The sequence below is a fragment of the Lacerta agilis genome, chromosome 2, assembly GCF_009819535.1.
Source record: "Lacerta agilis isolate rLacAgi1 chromosome 2, rLacAgi1.pri, whole genome shotgun sequence".
In the NCBI taxonomy this organism is placed as follows: Eukaryota; Metazoa; Chordata; class Lepidosauria; order Squamata; family Lacertidae; genus Lacerta; species Lacerta agilis.
In genome coordinates, this window is record NC_046313.1 from 20,956,158 (window position 1) to 20,974,845 (window position 18,688).

Genomic DNA, 18,688 nt, shown 5'->3' on the forward strand with positions numbered 1-18,688 from the left:
GATAAGTAAGAAAACACTTCAGTCTCATCATTAAAAGCATCTCCTATTTTTGCAACTCTGCTGACACATCACAACAGCATTTCTCACTTGGTAGCCCATGCTGATACAAAGCTTCTCTTTTGGATTTCTAGTGCCAGCAAAAGGACACATCGGGAAGCCTGAAGCTAAAAAGGCAGCCAATGAAAGCCACCTACTAAGATAGCCATATATAGCTCATGTCTTGTGACAGCATATGGTTAAGGAGAGAAATGTCCATTGAACGTTAAGTGAAAGCATACACTTTTTCCTGTAAACATAGTGTTGTTGTGTATTGATATGAGATAAGAGTTAATACAGGCTATTAACAAGTTTTGCTCTAAAGCCCTCTGGGCCCACAAGGCATGTTATCAGCTTCAGTAAACGAACAAAGGAGCACGAACTGGACACTCCAGTCCAGTCACTGCTCAAGACCGAAACTGTGTAGCCCTCGGACAGCATGACACAGTTTATATGTACTTAAGCTGCTGAAACTAAAGTACAGTCTTTCATCTGGGAAGTTGATGTGGTTGGCTTTCTATTCTTCCCAATGAAAGTTTATTCCTTTGCTTAATATTAGTTTTGACTCAGGAAGCTTCAGAAGGGAATTTCAGGGGATATATATTGCAGGGATGGAGAAGCTGTAGTCCTACTCATGGTCCAGCTCCTATCATCCCTGACTATTGTCCATACTGGCTGGGGATGGTGAGATTTGGACTCCAGCAGCATCTGGAGGGCCACAGGCTCCTCATCCCTCTTCTGTGGGTTCTATGGGGCAAGACTATGCGAGACAGATATTGAGTCATTCCCCATGCCCATTTGAGCAGCGTACTTCATAGGACACCAGTGCTTTCCCAATGCAATACTGGAGGAAAACACCAACAGTTGTTTGTAACTAAAAACAAACCACCAAGTAGGATTTTAAAATAACTTTTTATTTTTGAAATTTCAATAAAGGGTTCCTCTTAAAAACAACCTGGTTTAAAAATGAAACCGAAATCCAAAACAACTCATTTCAAGTCTACACATAATCACTTAAAAATGAGTCGTGACCATCAAACATATTGAGTTAATGGTTGCTTTTTGGTGTAAAATAAGAACTGTGGCACAGAGTAGAGAGGTTTCATATTTCTAACAGGAAATGCCATCCAGTATTTCACCAGGATTTTCAACAGAGCATATATGGGTGATTTTGTTCTCTTCCTCTTTGCTTGTTGGGGCATGAGCTCTGCAATATAAGTAGTTCTAAAGCTGTGAATATTTATTATAACCCAGCTAGCTTTCTACCTCGTGACAAAACACTATTTTGCCCAATTAACTTCCAATCTTTCTGCATTCACGTGCATACATCTATTTACTCCCACATTATTCATTACTGCTAACTTCAAAATAAGATTGCTTAGGATAGCAAACTTGGGTTCCAAGTGAGTGAACTGATCTTATTTAATATTCTTTCATGCACGCAGAACCTCCGTCACCTTATTTGCCTCTTGTCGCAAAGGAGATAAAATTCTTCCATGCATATTGGCCAAATGAGCAAAGGATTTGAATTAAGTTACTAGGTTGTATTTAGTTGCAAACCAGGATGTTTTGTTATAGCAACCAGGTAGTAGGCATGATTGTTCAGGAACATATTTGCATTTAAAAATGGGAAAACATGAACTATGTTTGATGGTTTCAACTGATGACTGAATTTAAATCAAGCTTCCTCTTCTGAAATCCCTATAGTTCTCAAACAAGCATTATATGGCAATTAAAACATATTTCTGATCAGAGAAAAGAAAAGAACATTGACGAGGACTTCTCTTTCCATAAAGGCAGATTGGCTGTATGACTTTGTCAAGACTTGTTCGGCTGACTAATCAATGTCCAGACAGTTTACTGTAGCCAGTAGTTGGATATATAACAATGAAACTTGGTTCCCAGTCCCTTGAGAAAACATTGCCTATTAAAAGAATTAATTTAAATACAAGTGGCAAGAGTAAATTTATGAATAGCTGACTAAGAAGGATTCTGTATGAGGAAAAAATCCAAATAAACTCTACCATTGATTTCCTTAAGCATCTATAAATCATTTTTCTTCCAGCAATGATTACATCTGAAATGAACCGAAAGGTGAATCAATTCCAAAGCCTTCCACCCACAGACTGCAGTACATGATTAATTTTCATGGTGCTCTACATTTCTATATGTGTTTAAAAAAAAGTTTAAAGTCTCTCAAAGCAACATTCTTCAACAATCTGCATGGCAGAACTTCGGAAATAAAGCAAGTCAAGTACTACTTAGGAAGATACAGGAGGTTCAGTAGACATACTGGAAGAGGGGGAAAAAACAATTGTTTCCAAAGTGGAGGATATAAAATGTTTAATAAACAAAGATAAATAAGCACATGTTAAAGATGTCCAGCACAAAAACTGCTGGGCCTCTTTGTTTAAACTTTTTTCTAAATCCATTCCAGGAGCGGCTACTATGCCTGCAAATTTTATCCACTTATGTCAAAAAGGGGGGGGTGTTATATTGATTTTTAAAAATTTCCAGTTGAAAATTGGAAGGAAATGACACCTCTACAGACTGTGCCTTAGAGAAAGCTGGGCAGCCCCAGAACCAAAATCTGTGTTCCATGCATACACCTAGCATTTATTATCTCAAAGAATATTACATGCTAGCAAATGAAATGCAAACGAGGACATGAAAAGTCAGACCACAAAACTTGCTGCTGCACTGATTTTGCATTTCTTGTGCAGTTGCGAAAGTCAAAGCTTCAATGAAATGCAGAAAACAAGATAGCAGCTGCATAACAAGTGCTGGAACATACTCTTTACATGTGTTTTACTTCTTCGTATCCAAGTTTTCTCTACCTGTTTCACATGACTGCCTTCAAATCACTAAACTTGTCTGCTGAAAATGGAACTTGTCAGTTACAAATGTGTAACAGGCCTTCTCCACCACTGCAGGAAAACAGACGTTTGAGGCCACTATTCGGAGAAAATTCATCTCAGAGTCAGGATGAGAATTAATTCATGAATTCTTACCATATATAATGCTAAACCTGATTTCTAGAAAAATCTATGTCTCAAGAGTTGGAAAATAGGTGGTACAGCTGCAGTAAACATATGGTTTTGTACATGTTATTAAAATGTGAACCATCCCCTTTCCCCTATGCATTATGTTTTGTCAAGATTTATTTAAAGTGAAAGGCTTGTTAACAAATATTTTAGAAAGATTTGGAGATTAATTTTTGACAAAAAGCTAACCAGATGTGAACATTTGGCTCTGCAAAGAAAATAAAAGAGAACTTGTTAAAATATATGTGTTTGATCCTTATTTAGTTTGTGAAATTACAAATTGTTTGTAGCTATCTTTTCCGAAAAGGCCAAACATTAATTAAGACATCAATGAAATGTGCGATGTATATGTTGATATACATATTTATTTATTCATCTCCGTCATCTACTTTGTCCTGAGCACATCTGGTCTTACATGTTCCTTTTCAAATTAGATGTTAACAATAACCATCCAGAGGGTGGCAACATGAGAAAGGGCCTTTTCTGTGGTGGCTCCCCATTTGTGGAATGCTCTCCCAAGGGAGGCTTGCTTGGCACCTTCATTACCTATCATTAGGCAACAGGAGAAAACATTCCCCTTCTCCCTGGCCTTTGGTTATTTAAACAATCTATAGCCTTTTAAACTAGGGGAAGGGGTATCATTTTCTTTGTTGTTATGTTGTGCATTTTTGTGTTTTTATACCGCAAACAGTCCTGTGATCCTCGGATAAAGGGGGGTATATAAATTTAATAAAAATAAAATAAAATAAACCATTTTTCCTTAGTTAGATGGTCAACATTCTCTGAACCCAATGCCTGACTTTCAGCATGTTGGTGTTTGCATGTATCAATGCATTTCAAACAGACATTTCATTGGCAATGTGTAGAGAAGGGGACAACAGAGGATGAGATGGTTGGTACAGTGTTCTCGAAGCTACTAACATGAGTTTGGCCAAACTGCGAGAGGCAGTGAAGGATAGGCGTGCCTGGCGTGCTCTGGTCCATGGGGTCACGAAAAGGCGGACACGACTGAACAACAACAACAACTTCTTGGTGAAACTGTAGACAAGTAGACCAAGCATGGCCTCAAGTGCTGGCAGATGCTACATCCAGGATATGAATGTAGGATTTGGTTTAGCCTGTCCAGTTCTTTATTCATTTCCACATTTAGGTTTGCACCCAACCCTAAGCAATGGATTGCTTAAAGGTCTGCTTTGTTTAACAAAACACAAGTTGTGTCACAGACAAACCTACTAACCATGGCTTCTTTTTTCAAAGCTTGGTTTTGTTTTCCACCTGCCTTTGCAGCTTGATAAGTATCTGGGGTAGGATGGCCAAACAAATCAAAGCTAAGGAAGGGTGGCTGGTTTCACACATAACACCAAGTCATAGTTAAAAACAAATCAAAATTTGTAAGTCAACAAAACATGGCTTCAGATCATGCTTTGTTGGCAGTAAACAAACCATAGATAAGCTATCTGAAGAAGTGTGCATGCACACGAAAGCTCATACCAAGAACAAACTTAGTTGGTCTCTAAGGTACTACTGGAAGGATTTTTTCATTTTTCATTTTTCTTTCTTTCTTTCTTTTTGACTGCAAACAATGGTTTTGTGTTATATGTGAAGCAGGCTATTGAGAAATTGGCATGGGGGCACCATGTCTGACACTGAAGCATTGTACTGGAGATATGGGTGATCACACACAACATTCAGGGTCTTGCATACACATCCTCCCTGATGCTGCCCTAAGCAGGTGGCTTTACCTTGCAACGTGGAAGGGTTTCTCCTAGGTTAAGAATTTTGTACACAGTCACAATTTACATAATTCGTGCAGGTCTGCCACCATCTTCCATCTTTTGTATTGTGAACTGCTTTGACCTTATTTTTAAATAAAATGTGGTATATGAATGAATTAAATAATTAAAGATTGAACACTCTGAATGCAACATGGAAAGTCACTTCAGCAATCATATACCTTTAAAAAATCAGGTTCGTGTGCTATATTTCCCCAAATGTTTCAGACAGGAGCTATTAGAGCACAACTGATTATTGTGCTAGATAGATTCTCTTTCTTAGCAACCTTTATTTACAGACAGCATTATACTATGAGTGGTGTCACGACCTGAAAAACATTTAAACCATCGGTCTATCAGATGCATTGCAGTGTAACTAGGCACAGATCTTAGTAAGAATACAAGACATTTTACTGTAAAGAATGTCAGTGAAAGTGAAAACTAGTGAGCAACACGTTTTAGAAAGTCAACAGCTTTTGTTCCAGGTCATAAAATCACTTATGAAATATGCCTTAATATCATCAGATGAAAAGGCTCTCGTAGGATGATGTCATCTCCTACCCTCAATATTCCAAAATATTGCTCAAACTCAGGGTTCCATGTGAGCAATACTGTATGTCACTTATGGCCAACGATTAAAACTGCAACATTTAGAATAAAGCACACACACCCTCCTTCGGATTTGTCAATCTCCTCAGATCGAAATCAAAATGAAGAGGAATAAGTACAACAAATTGCAAATTACTTAACCTTTGTTTGGAGTTTTTCTAAGAAGCTGCTGTTGTGAAAGATGTGATTGTGCTATTATCACCCAGTAATAATTATTTTCAAACCAGCACCATCCCAGAGGGAATTTTATCATGTGGCAACTGGGCTCTTCCCAACCACCACAAGTAGGAGGAAGGGATCCCAGATGACACATTTCATCTCTTTCACTACCACCCTTTGGAAATGGAAGCCGCCTTGAGCATTGTTTTAACTGTGGAAAGGTGGCATACAAATAAGATGATGATGATGATGATGATGATGAAGAAAGAAAATGGGGTGTACATGCAAGAAAAGGAGGATTGGAGCCTTCCTTGTGTTTCACGGGAAATGAGTATGATAAATGAGTATGATAAATACTGGTATCTTTTCTCCCTTCCATTTTCTTATCCTATCAAGTGGTGAAAAGTTAAATGTGGACACACACAGCTGCTGCTCCAGGGAATCAGAAAGCAAAGGAATAATAATAATAATAATAATAATAATAATAATAATAATTTATTGTTTGTACCCCGCCCATCCAGCTGGGTTTCCCCAGCCACCCTGGGTGGCCTCCAACAAAGATTAAAATACATTAAAAGCCTTGTGTGCATACAGTTCTTCCATTCTCCTCATCCACCGGGTTTCATTCTTCTATTTCAGGGTCACTTCACCATTTGAATAAACAGCGCAAGTTTATTTATTAAATTTCTACACCGCCCTTCAACCGAGGATCACAGGGCAGCTTACAGTATAAAAACACAAAAGGCAATTTCCAACCAAAATTAGCTTGGCCAAGTACAGGAAGTGGTTTTTAATATGAAGGGGGAAAAAATTCAAGCAAATAGATGCTATCTTGACCCGTCTTTAATCTTAGAGATTATTGTTGGCAGTGGTTCAAGCTTCATTCTTAAGGAAATCCCTAAGTGACCTAGAACTGTTTTTACAGCTGCTTCCCCTTTCTTGCTCAACAGTCAAGGCAACTGTAAGAGTTTGGTTTATTGCAGATGCTTGATATGTAGTGATATGATAAATGTTTCCTTATCCTTTCTAAAGGACCTCTCACATGAAGATGAGGAGCATAACTAATCAGACTGTTGCTTTTATCTCCATTTCTTTCTCAATATATTCATGACCCGGACATAAGAGTGTATAAACAGATCAGCAAACTTTTCCTGGCACAACTGTTTATGATTCCAACTCCTTCTTTGAAGGAGAAGGTTGAAGTGGTTTTTACAAGGAGCAAAGTCCAGGTACCAATAAAAAGTGTGCCAACAAGCCCGTTCCCCTTCTAACATCTTGAGCTGAAGTTGTATACCTGCTTATTGGCAGCTTTAATCTTATTTTTTCCCTAACTTGTTTTGAATATTCTGTTGTCTTTAATTGTTTTTGGGTGTTTTTAACAGTTTTAAAATGTTTCCATTTCCATTTATTTGTTTCTAATTGTTTTATTTTTTAATCACAGAAGTGTTTGCCACCCTGGGCCCCTTTGGGTGGAAGGTCAGATACAAAGCAAATTTAAAAAATAAATTAATTTTTGTTGGTGTTTAGATTTCCCTCCTATACAGTCAAACCTTGGTTTTCAAACGCCTCGGCTGCTGAACATTTTGTAAGCTGAACACCGAAAACCTGGAACTGAATGCTTCCATTTTTGAATGCGCCTTGGAAGTCAAACGACTTCCAAGGCGTGTTTCTCAATTTTCAGCATTGAACTTGCTGGCAGCCCTTTGATCCTTGGTTTTCGAACATTTTGGAAGTCGAATGGACTTCCGGAACGGATTACATTCGAAAACCGAGGTTCCACTGTGTCTGTTACAATATGGCTTTTCTTTCTTTCTTTCTTTCTTTCTTTCTTTCTTTCTTTCTTTCTTTCTTTCTTTCCTTGTTATCGTTTTAACAAGTCAGGATGACAATAGAGTCAAATATTGATTATGTTCAGTTATTAAGTAACTCTCCACACATTAAAAGAGACACTCCACATGGTATTTTTAGCCAATTCGTTATTGTAGATTGGTATCTGTTTTGGTAAGGCAAAACTTTAGGGATTCGAGACATACTAGGTGCAGGTGTGTTGAGATTTCAGAGTTGGTAGTATGAGAATGTAAGTCACACTTATTAATGGTGTAGATAGTAAATGCGTCAATGGACTATTAAAACCTTATATGTCAAGGGTGCTAGATTGTCCTAACAAGAACCATTAGGCAAAGGTTTTAGAGGGCTTATTTGGAGGGTGTGGGTTCTCTATAGGAAGCTCTGCTAGCAGTATTAAGATTTGAAAGATTTCTCCATCTCAGGAAGTCTGTTATACTGCATAATAAAGCTTGTCACAGATCAGTTTCCTTGGCAACAACAGCATGACATAGGCAGAGATTCAGGAGAGATAAAACATTATACAGTTAGCAGAAAGGAGTATGCATGCTTTCCTATCTTGAGCATTAAAGGGCCCTTTTTCATCTTAATTTTGATATGCAATGATAATTTTAAATGTATTTCAGTCATGCACATTTTTCTTAAATTGTTGTAAGGGTTCAACATTCATTAAGACAACAGTGTTGAAAAGGTATTCTATTTAAGTTATAATGACGTGTGTGGGTTTTTCTTAAGTATACATAGGAAGGCGGTTTCAAGGTCAACTGCAAAATACAGGTATTAGTCAATACTTCAAGATGGAGAGCAAAACATTGGCTGCAAATATCTTTTTCTGCATCATCTACAAGCATCTACAGAACATGCTACCATTATCTACTCCCATTTGCCCTGGCTTGGCATCTCCGACGCTGAACACGCCCCCTTAAACATGGCCACATTTCACTGGTTGCCAGGAGTGGTCAACTATTCTCCCTTCCATTCTAAACAGAGAAGAGCTGCAAATAACTTCTCTCTGTGTGAGTGAGTGGTAGGGTAGGTAGATGCTTTTTCCCCTCCGAAATGGAACGCTAGCGCCATTTTGTGGTCCTTTCTCTCTTTTTTTGCTTTTTGAGAAGTGTTATGCTACAGCTCCAAAGCAGCCATTTAGTGTTCTGCAGCCATATAGCAGTTGACTCTCACAACACTTTTTCTACATTTCTCTTAGGGCTATAAAGCCAGATATACCACATTTTTCCTTGTATAAGTTTATATTTTTTCCTTAGAAATAATTTGTGGGTCGTCTTATACACGGAGAGCGGGGGGGGGGGGGAACGGACAGGCGATTGGTGGCAGCATCCAGCAGAAGATTGGCAGCTGCGATTGGGTATGTGATTGGTTGCTGCGGCAAGGACAGCTGACGATTGGCTGCAGCAATTGGGCTGTCAATTATGGCAGCGACGAGGCGTGTGTGCAATCTGGTGTTCTTGCGGCGAGCATTCTTGTAGCGAGTGTGCAGACAATAGGTGGCTGTGGCGATGTGTGTTATTTGCAGTGGCGGGCAGGTTGTAGAGTGATTGGCTCAATAGAGGTCGTCTTATACTTAGGTGCGTGTTACACACAGAAAAATATGATAAGTATTTTAAAAAAAACAGCAACCACAAATAAATTTCAAAATGTGCCTACTAACCCCAAAAGATTGGTGACTCCTGGATTAGGTAAACATCAATCTGAACAAGCAGGACAGTTACTAGGGTCTTAAAATTAATTCAAACTGCAAAAAACAACTTTTTAAAAAGTGTTTTAATTAGTTTAATCTCTCCACCTCCCCCCCCTGCACCCCAGCTTCACAAACTTCCCTTGCTGCAAGACAAGTCAATAACTTCTTTCTAAATCAGTTGCTTAATAACTGGCACTTGAAGCGGGTATGAGCCACAGGGCTGGTGACAGTGCCCATTGCAGTATTCTCTTCGTTGCCCCGCTGCTCTAAAATCAGGGTCAAGCTACTGCCCAGGCAAGTGGCTGTTTGTCAGTCTTAGTAGCATCTCTTACTGATGTTCTTCACAAAGGGAGGGGAAGAGCCTCCACATCCTCCATACACTCATCATAGGCTTCCTGATATTCCTCATGGGGCTTGATCATGATAACACACGTTGGTCGCTTTGAACCTGCAGCTGCTCCCAAGTCCGTTTTGGAAGGGATGTAGACAGATGGAAGGCTCCTGTCTTCACACATGATGGGGATGTGGCAATAGACATCAATAGGAAGTGTGTCTCCTGCAAGAACTGTGATCCCCTTCTCGCCTTTATTGATGAATTTCTGGACCTCTTTCACCCCACGTCGGATGTGTTTCTGCTTTGATGCTTTCTTGATGCACTTGTACAGCTTGCGCGTCAACTTGCAGGAGGCCAGGGGACGCGCAATGGCGTTCACGTTCTCCACCAGCTCGTGGTACGACTTCTCCGGGGTCGCCTCAGGCTCCGGCACTTCTCTCGACTCCTGGTGCTTAGCTTTGCCCATGTTTGCCGCCGCCGAAAGAACGCAGACCCACGTGCGGCCACTTCTGCTCCTGATCCCCCCAAAAACCAACTTTTCAACTATACACTCAGTTACTAGTACAGATGATATTTTATTTCTGTTTTGGTTATAAAGTCTGTTAACTTTTACCTCACACCAGACAGAAGACCGGCAGCACCCCCTGCCAAAAAAGAGCTTACTTTTTAAAAATACCATCCTTAATTTACCAAAAGGGGCATTTCCCTTCCCACACAAACACAGATTTAAACTCACTGACTACAGCTGCAGCATCTGTAGCATCTCACACAGCAACTGAAAGTCCCATACAATTGAATAGCCACATCTGGAGTTAATTATAGTTCTGGCACTTTTAGGGATCTTTCTTGAAAGGTGATGTTCACGTTCAGCCAAAATCTATTTTTGCATAGCTGCCGATGCCTTTGTTCCCTCTATTTTCTTAGAAAACACATCTTTGTTACAATAATTCCAATCCAAATACTGTACAGGACACTATTTTCCCAAGTTCACTGAGATTAATAACCCCGGGTTTCCGTTGCCACACACTGAATTTCTAAGGCAAAGAAGTAACTGAATACCCAATCATGATGTTTAGATTATTATAATGAGCTATATTTCAGCGAGAAATGGCCTTGAAGCTAAATCAGAATTCTAAAGAACACAGTCTGCACTCATAAGCGTAAACGAAGCACATCGTTTTGAAAATCATGCTGGACAGAATTTAGGATAGCCTGTATAGATCTTTCCCCTTGGAGTTTTGCATTTCCTCTTTCAGAAACGTCTAGATCAACCCTGCAGTTAGTTGCGTGATTCCTCCATGTATTTAATGCCTGAAGGGGGCTTATATCACATCAACTGGCTACTTGGAGCCCTGAGTTCTTGTGTGACTTTCCCATTAGTATTGAAACACACCCACCTTCGTTCAAGATCCCTGATCTTAACAGTCTTGCTGGGGCATGCTGACTCCTGCAACTTCCATCTTCATTCCCTGCATTCCTTCATCCAGACATCCTTACACAGTAGAGCCTTGCCTTGGCCCAAGAATGCTGGCTCTTCCTCCCTTGTTTTTAAATTATTCATCCATCCCTAAGGGCCTTTGCTCCCCCTGTCTTTGGTGTATTTTCAGACAGATTAAATAGGAACTTGTCCTTTCCCTATTTACTGCTTGCCAGCATTCACTATCTCCCCACTGCTAAAGCATTACTGTGCACCTGCCTTGTGCTCATTGCCAACTCACTACTCACTACTCTGCCTCCTCTTTCTATATGAGATAATCTTCAAGAGTTAACTTGTAAATTGCCCAGCTTTCTATCTCAACAAAACCCCTTTTCTTGGAGAGTACTCACTTCCATCTGTTTCACCCTCCTGAATACCTTACAGGGGCAATCTGCTACCTAGATTAAAGTTTCTTAAATTATGCACACTGTGCTTCTATGTATCTTGGTAAATCTGCTGGCGGGACAGCTTCACTGTGCTGACAGCATTGTGTCCTCCAGCAGAACAGAGCCAGGGAGCAGAGAGGGAAAAGGCTGCCCTAACTCCATAGTTAATTCCCTCTTAGTTATTTGCATTTGGAGAGGGCTTATTCCCTAAACATTGCATGCCAGACATTTTAGATGAACAAACACAGTAGCATAGCTCTCTGCGGTGTATTAGAATTCATGACATATGAACGGGTTCATTGGGGGTCTTTGGGCAAGCCTATATTAAAGATGCTGGGTGAGATTATTTAGTTTTAGGGTATTTATAGCAAAGTAGAAATAAATTAAACATAACTAATTCAAATTAATGTTTCAATAAGGATTAATGGGGGGGGGAATATGAACTGCTCATTGTACCCACACATAAAGCTTAGCATGGATCAGCATGTTATTCTGCTTTTATAATTCCTAGTTTAGTACAAAGATTATTCTCTAATCTGAATATCTAAATAAGTAAATGAATGACAAATATTTCCTCTGACTCACTCCCATCAGAAATGTGTAATACAATTATTGACTTTAGAAGGTGTAAAGCATGAGAAATTCAAGAGATCCTTGTGGAAGATTTAATTCTTGCATTGAAGCCTGAACTCTTACTACCTCTGTGGGTTTTTGGAGGATGCACTGATTTCAGCCCTTGCTGCCACTGCATCATGAAGGGCTTCCACAGCCAGTGTGGTGTAGTGGTTAAGAGTGGTAGACTCGTAATCTGGTGAACCGGGTTCGTGTCTCCGCTCCTCCACATGCAGCTGCTGGGTGACCTTGGGCTAGTCACACTTCTTGGAAGTCTCTCAGCCCCACTCACCTCACAGAGTGTTTGTTGTGGGGGAGGAAGGGAAAGGAGAATGTTAGCCGCTTTGAGACTCCTTCGGGTAGTGAAGAGCGGGATATCAAATCCAAACTCTTCTTCTTCTTCTTCTTCTTCTTCTTCTTCTTCTTCTTCTTCTTCTTCTTCTTCTTCTTCTTCTCTGGACCTGAGGAGCCTTTTTTCAACCCAAACATTATACTCTGTAATAGGCAGCCTTCCAGGAACTGCATGCTAGTGGTGACGGTGACCAGAGGCAGGCAAATGAAGGCAGAAGGATAGCTGCAACTCTCAGCTTTGTACAGCAGAAGACTCCATTTCAGCCATGTGTATGTCATGTTTCTACATACACCTACATAGCTCCCTATCCAGGCAGACAATTGCAGGGGATTGGGGGTTCCTTCCAACTCTATAATTCTATGATTCTAAGAAGCATAATCACAGTTGAAAACTCAATTCAGGCAGGCAAAAGTGCTTGAGGACGGGGCAAAGCCAGGAAAGTGAAGGGTACAGGCTAGGGAGATGACAAGGATTAGACAGAAACCCATGAGAAATCTGTGGTGCTGACCTTCTTAGTGGCTGTGCCAAGAGGCCCACTCAGCCCTCTCTCTGACATTTGTCATTTTGGAAAAACACTGGGCACCACCAAACTGAATTCAATCCTATGCATAATCTTGTTTACAAAAAGTTGGCCCACAGGCCAGCTGACAGATACAACTGGTGCCCTCTTCTCATGAACCAGTCAAATGCACAATGAGCATGTCAAAGGGAGCAGGACTGCTGTGCCTGCGATGACCTCCAACCTGCATGTGTTCATTGGTGCTACATTCATCAACCGTGAATTCAGTGTAAAGTGAGAAAGGGTGGTAGGCATGCAAGACTTGAATGCACATTCAGGAACATTTGGGTTTGTGAACACATGTACAACTACAGGTATACAGAGCCCATTGCTTTCCTTACACTGAGAATAAAGACTGGGGACAGGGAAGCATCAGGCCAAGCCAGCTTCATCCCATTAACCCTTCATAGGTTCAACTATCCTATGGCTAAATCATGAGAATATGTTTCCTGCCGAAAAGTTGTTTCCTATCTTCATCACAGCCATTGTTCACATGACAGCCAGTTCTCAGTAACGGAACCACGACTTTATTCCAATATTTTTTGTGTACAAAGAAATCTATAGGGCATAGAGTGTTTGAGGCAGAGGGCGAGAGGTGTGTAGAAAATACATTCAGAAGTGCAAATACAAATCATGAATTTTAAAGACCAATAGAAAATGCCTACACTCCAATTTAACAGATCATACATTTCAATCACATTTAAATCTGGGATTATCCTAAATTACTGTTGCTTCCTGGGAAAATAAAGAGAGGGTTGAAATTAAATTATAGATATTTGAGCCATGCAATCGTGGCACACAACAGAAAGAAGGCATAACTGTTGTTTTATAAATAGGTTTATGGAATCCTCCAATATTTAAAGCTTTTTCTTTCTCCCCTTTTTTCGTAGCCAATTTCAGTTGGTACAGGAATAAATGAGCCAAAATTGAGTTGGTACGCAGAATACAGTTTTAAAATTTGGACCCCTGCAAAAATATTTAGAACTTATTTAATTCATTTCAACATATCACCACCACCAAATCTTGATTTAGTGGGCTTGTTTTAATCTGGAAGATTTGTTCATGTGTCACAAGACACCCACTACATTAAAATCTGACAAGTTTAATGGCATCAGTATAAGAACAGGATTCATGTGAAAGGAATTTTATGTGTCTCTTTCCCTCTTCTATGATATATGTTTATTTCAAGTTTGTTTATGTAAATTTAGTCTGGTTCTCAGTGGTTTGGGAAAGCCATATAATTTCACATAAACCCACAGAATGCAGACACGGGGGCTGTACTACACAGCAGAAAAATGATAGAAAGGGGGGGATTTATTTATTTATTGAATATTTAACGAAAAACTGATTTTGTATTTCCACAAATTCCCAATGTATTTTGAACATGTACTCTTTGTGGGAAAGTATAAAATGGTTACACAATATCAAGTCATGGGGGGGCGGGACTTGTCCTCTCCAAGTTCTGCTGGGAAGAAACTCAATAGTCTTCTTGTATTTTCAACAATGAAAATAAGCTATAACCCAAACACTATAAAGTTCCAACTTGGCTGGACACTGAAAACATGGAAGGACTTTGATCCAATCAGTATAGGCATCTGCAGATGAAAGAAGAGGTATGCATTTTATACTTGATTTCTGCAGTTTTAAATTTCTTATTGCTGGTTTTTAATGCAGCTGTGCTTTATGCCTGATCTCTTAGCACATTCTTGTTCTACTACTTACCCAAATATTTAGACACCCAACTGAAGTAGCAGAAGTGCTGTTAAAACTCTTTTCACACCTTCCCACCAAAGACCAAATGAGATTATCATGCTTTGCCCTCTCTGCCACTTTCATCCCCTCAACAATTCTTTGACAGACCACAGGACTTAGCTGAACATCATCTATAGCAGTGTTTCCCAAACTTGGATCTCCAGCTGTTTTTGGACTACAACTCCCATCATCCCTAGCTAGCAAGACCAGTGTTCAGGGATGATGGGAAGTAGTCCAAAAACAGTTGGAGACCCAAGTTTGGGAAACTCTGATCTACAGTAAGCTTAAAGGCTGAAGAGATGTGAGCCTCAATCACCCCACCTTTACACCAGCACCCTAACCACTATATCACCCTGCGAAGCAAGATGTATTCCCACCACTGCGCTTCTTTTACGCACTGAAAAGTATAAATGACAAATGTTAGCAGTTATAGTGAAGTGGGCCAGAACTCTCCTGAAGAGTTCTTAAAAGTATTTTGCGCTGCTAATAAAAAAAAAACCCTAGCTATATTTCCTCTAGGAGGATTACACTTACTCAGTTAGGCTATTAAGGGCTCCACATTCTACATTCCCCTTACCTCCAACTGATTATAGGGCCAATCCACCTCATAATTAGGTGTACTGAAATCTTTCAGAAATTAGTGGGATTTAAGAATACTTAATTGTACGCTAGACTGTGTTCCAATGTCAGGATGGGTATTCTTTTTCACAGCAGTGTACTATGAACAAATATCCCTCCCGGCACTGGGATGTACCGGTATTTCTAGCATACAATTAAACATTCTTCATTTCAGCGAAGCTTAAGCATGCCTTTGCTAAGTCCTTTCTCTCAATACCTCTACTAAGACAAACATGTGTGTAACTTGACAGGTGTTCTTGCTTCTGTGCTGCACTGAAAATATCTGCACTCAATGAAACCAGGTCATGTTTAGATAGGGGTAACTATCACAATATCCATCACATGTTGAATTACAGCTCCCATTATCCTGAACTGCAGGCCAATCTGGTTGAAGATGATGAGAGCTGCAGTCCAATAGAAACAGGAGGGCGCCATGCTAACCACCCCTGATTTAGATTTTTGGATACAATAACAGGCAATAATGTTCATACAGTTCAAAATGCATGGTATTGTATTGATTTGTTGTTTTGCCTAATGGTTCTCTGTAAGGGCTCAGAACAAAAAGCTGAACTGGCAACTTCCTGTGACGAGTATAAGAGGCAATACTGGAAACATATAATGGTGCATATTCTTACATGGATTTATCATTCCCATGGAATTAAGAGACAAGACCCAAAGAACTGTGGAACTAGTTATGTGCTAAAGGACTTTTAGATTTGTTCCTTTCCAGAAGGAGACCCCAATGCCATAGAATTTCAGCATGTTTCTGAAGACAGATAGGCAGGACTACTGCATGGATACTAGACTGTTCCATTAATATTAAGAACAGTTTAGCAAAGGTTTCTGACTTTAATATGGCATTTTTTTTTCTGGTACCTAGGATGAGACTAGTATTTCTTTTGTAAAAATGCCCAGGCAAATGCAAGATGTGTATGAATTCTTATTGCCTGTTGATCCTTGTAACCTTTTACAGTTCAATTCCCACAGGCTTACTGTTACAGCTGAATTTCAACAGAGTTTGGAAAGCTTCCCACTAAAAATGACTTCTTGGAAACAGCTTTCTTAATGGGCAGATCTCACTTGTCCAGCATTATTTTAAGTGAGTTTCCATTCACCAGAAACCAGTACTGTATGTGCATTCTCTTACAGAAAAAAAAATGAAGGGCGAGCATCTTACAAAATGTCCCTCATTCCTCTCCTTTTCTGGAAACTTCTCTCTCTCTCTCTCTCTCTCTCTCTCTCTGTGTGTGTGTGTGTGTGTGTGTGTAGATATAGACATATTTTATTGGTTCGGAGTGTATAGCATCCAGAAATCCATATACTGAAATAACCAAGTAGACCCTTCCACACAGTTTAGACTACTCCTTTCCCACTTCAAAGTATTTTATTGTTTTCACTTATTTGTACAAGGAGCAACAAACATTCAATGATCCCCCCACCACAACAGAAGCACCAAATGTCTGTTTAATTACATTAAACATTAGGTTTTTAAACAAATGCATCTTTCCACAAGTTGCCATGTGTCCTCGGAGTCCTATAACCATGTTATATCAATGTTGCAATCAATATATAATTTTAACCCCAAGTGTTGTTGGTAGCTAACAGTAGTTTTGAATTTCACATTTGAGCCCATGTTCCTTAAAATATATACTCTACAACCCCCAAAGGGATCCATTAGAAAGTATAAGCCAGTGCTGAGGCTAGTGGAGGGAAATAGGCACAGACATTATATTCTCTTTATTGTTGATGGTACCCAGAAACAAATACATGCATAAATTAGCATACATAAATAAGTGCATTTCCCATTTCCCACAAAGTCACAAATTTTGCTAAGTAAAAGCAGTCATTCTCAGCTCTTTCTGCTTCATTTATTCTTATTGCATGGTGACATTAAAATATTTGGCTGTGTAAATCATATAACTTGAGTTTGTACAAGTGCCTTGAGGGGAAAACGAACAATTTCTGAATCTGTCAGGCTGCTTTGGAAGCAATGCATTGTTTATCATGACAGAAAAAAGCCTAAGCAAGTCTAGGGCTGATTTGTACCCCCCCCCCAAGAGTGTGAAACTTGAGTAAAAAAGCATTTGATTAATCACATTTGCTCTTTTTGATGAACCAAGTATACTCTGACATATCTTAAGAATGCTTTCTTTGGAAAAAGCCAACTTCAAACCACGGGTTAAGAAACAGGCTTGTTTCAACAAGCTTTAACACTAACTACAGATGCAGTGGGAAGTGGGTGGCGCTGTGGGTTGAGCCACAGAGCCTAGGGCTTGCCGATCAGAAGGTCGGCGGTTCGAATCCCCGCAACGGGGTGAGCTCCCGTTGCTCAGTCCCTGCTCCTGCCAACCTAGCAGTTTGAAAGCACGTCAAAGTGCAAGTAGATAAATAGGTACCGCTGCGGTGGGAAGGTGAACAGCGTTTCCGTGCGCTGCTCTGGTTTGCCAGAAGCAGCTTGGTCATGCTGGCCACATGACCTGGAAGCTGTGTGCCGGCTCCCTCGGCCAGTAACACGAGATGAGCACCGCAACCCCAGAGTCATCCACGACTGGACCTAATGGTCAGGGGTCCCTTTACCTTTTTTACAGATGCAATAATGTACTAAATTGTGGTTAATTGAAACCAAAAGTGGAAGCTTCCAGTCTCTTCCTCATGGCTGGGCCTGAGAAGGACAGGGAAAGCGGTATGCAACCCCTGGGCTCATTCCACAGTTGCAAAATATCCATTTGATCTTCAACAGGATTCAATAAAGCCAACAACTGATGTTCTAGGAATTCCATATAAATTGTATCTAGTCATAGTCCTTACGTATACAGTGCTAAATATATGCACAAATACTCATATGACATTAGTATACAAGATGAGCCATTGATACGTTTTAGCAGAGGAGATAGAAATTCTCTAAAATCTAGGACCACAGCAGATTGCAGTATGGCTCACATGAAGGTACGTTCAGGATTCCCCCCACCCCCACCCCTTTAATCAGCTATAAAATTAATCAACTGCACGATGCCTTTTTTATAACTTTATGAAACAACAACAACAAATTCTTTAAATGCTATTTAAAAAGGAACTGAGGCAAATTTTAGAGTCGCTTTGCAAAGCCCCAACTTTAAAACTGGAAAGAGTTTGCATACAGAACTACTAATTTAAAATGTCAAGGGGGAAAGATGTGGCTATGATTTCAAAACAAATGCTTATGAGACATGAACTGGTCCATGACAGAATTCCCATCGGGGCCAATTCTTGATGGAAAATATGAATATGGAAATATGCACTTGAAATGGAACTATGTGGAGGCAAGCCACTTGTGAAAGCTTTCCTCATGGTTGTAGTCATCTTCAGCATGCCATCACAACCCTCTAAGAAACAATATTTGTGACATAAGTGAATCTCTGTGACAGAAGCTACATCAAGGTGTGTGACATCACTGACTC

At 39.9% G+C, this 18,688-nt stretch overlaps 2 protein-coding genes across 4 annotated transcripts in view; both read right to left on the reverse strand.

Moving 5' to 3' along the window:
• PRKCA (protein kinase C alpha) overlaps window positions 1-18,688 on the reverse strand; it is a 184,741-nt gene that overhangs the window by 76,256 nt on the left and 89,797 nt on the right. The window lies entirely within an intron of this gene.
• On the reverse strand, window positions 9,435-9,976 carry LOC117040840 (H/ACA ribonucleoprotein complex subunit 2-like protein). The gene has a single exon (XM_033138888.1). It carries the CDS (start codon window positions 9,959-9,961, stop codon window positions 9,503-9,505), a length of 459 nt encoding a protein of 152 aa, XP_032994779.1. The 5' UTR covers window positions 9,962-9,976; the 3' UTR covers window positions 9,435-9,502.

Excerpts from the sequence above, each read along its gene's own strand:
- LOC117040840 (XM_033138888.1), bottom strand. The coding sequence starts at position 9,961 with ATGGGCAAAGCTAAGCACCAGGAGTCGAGAGAAGTGCCGGAGCCTGAG.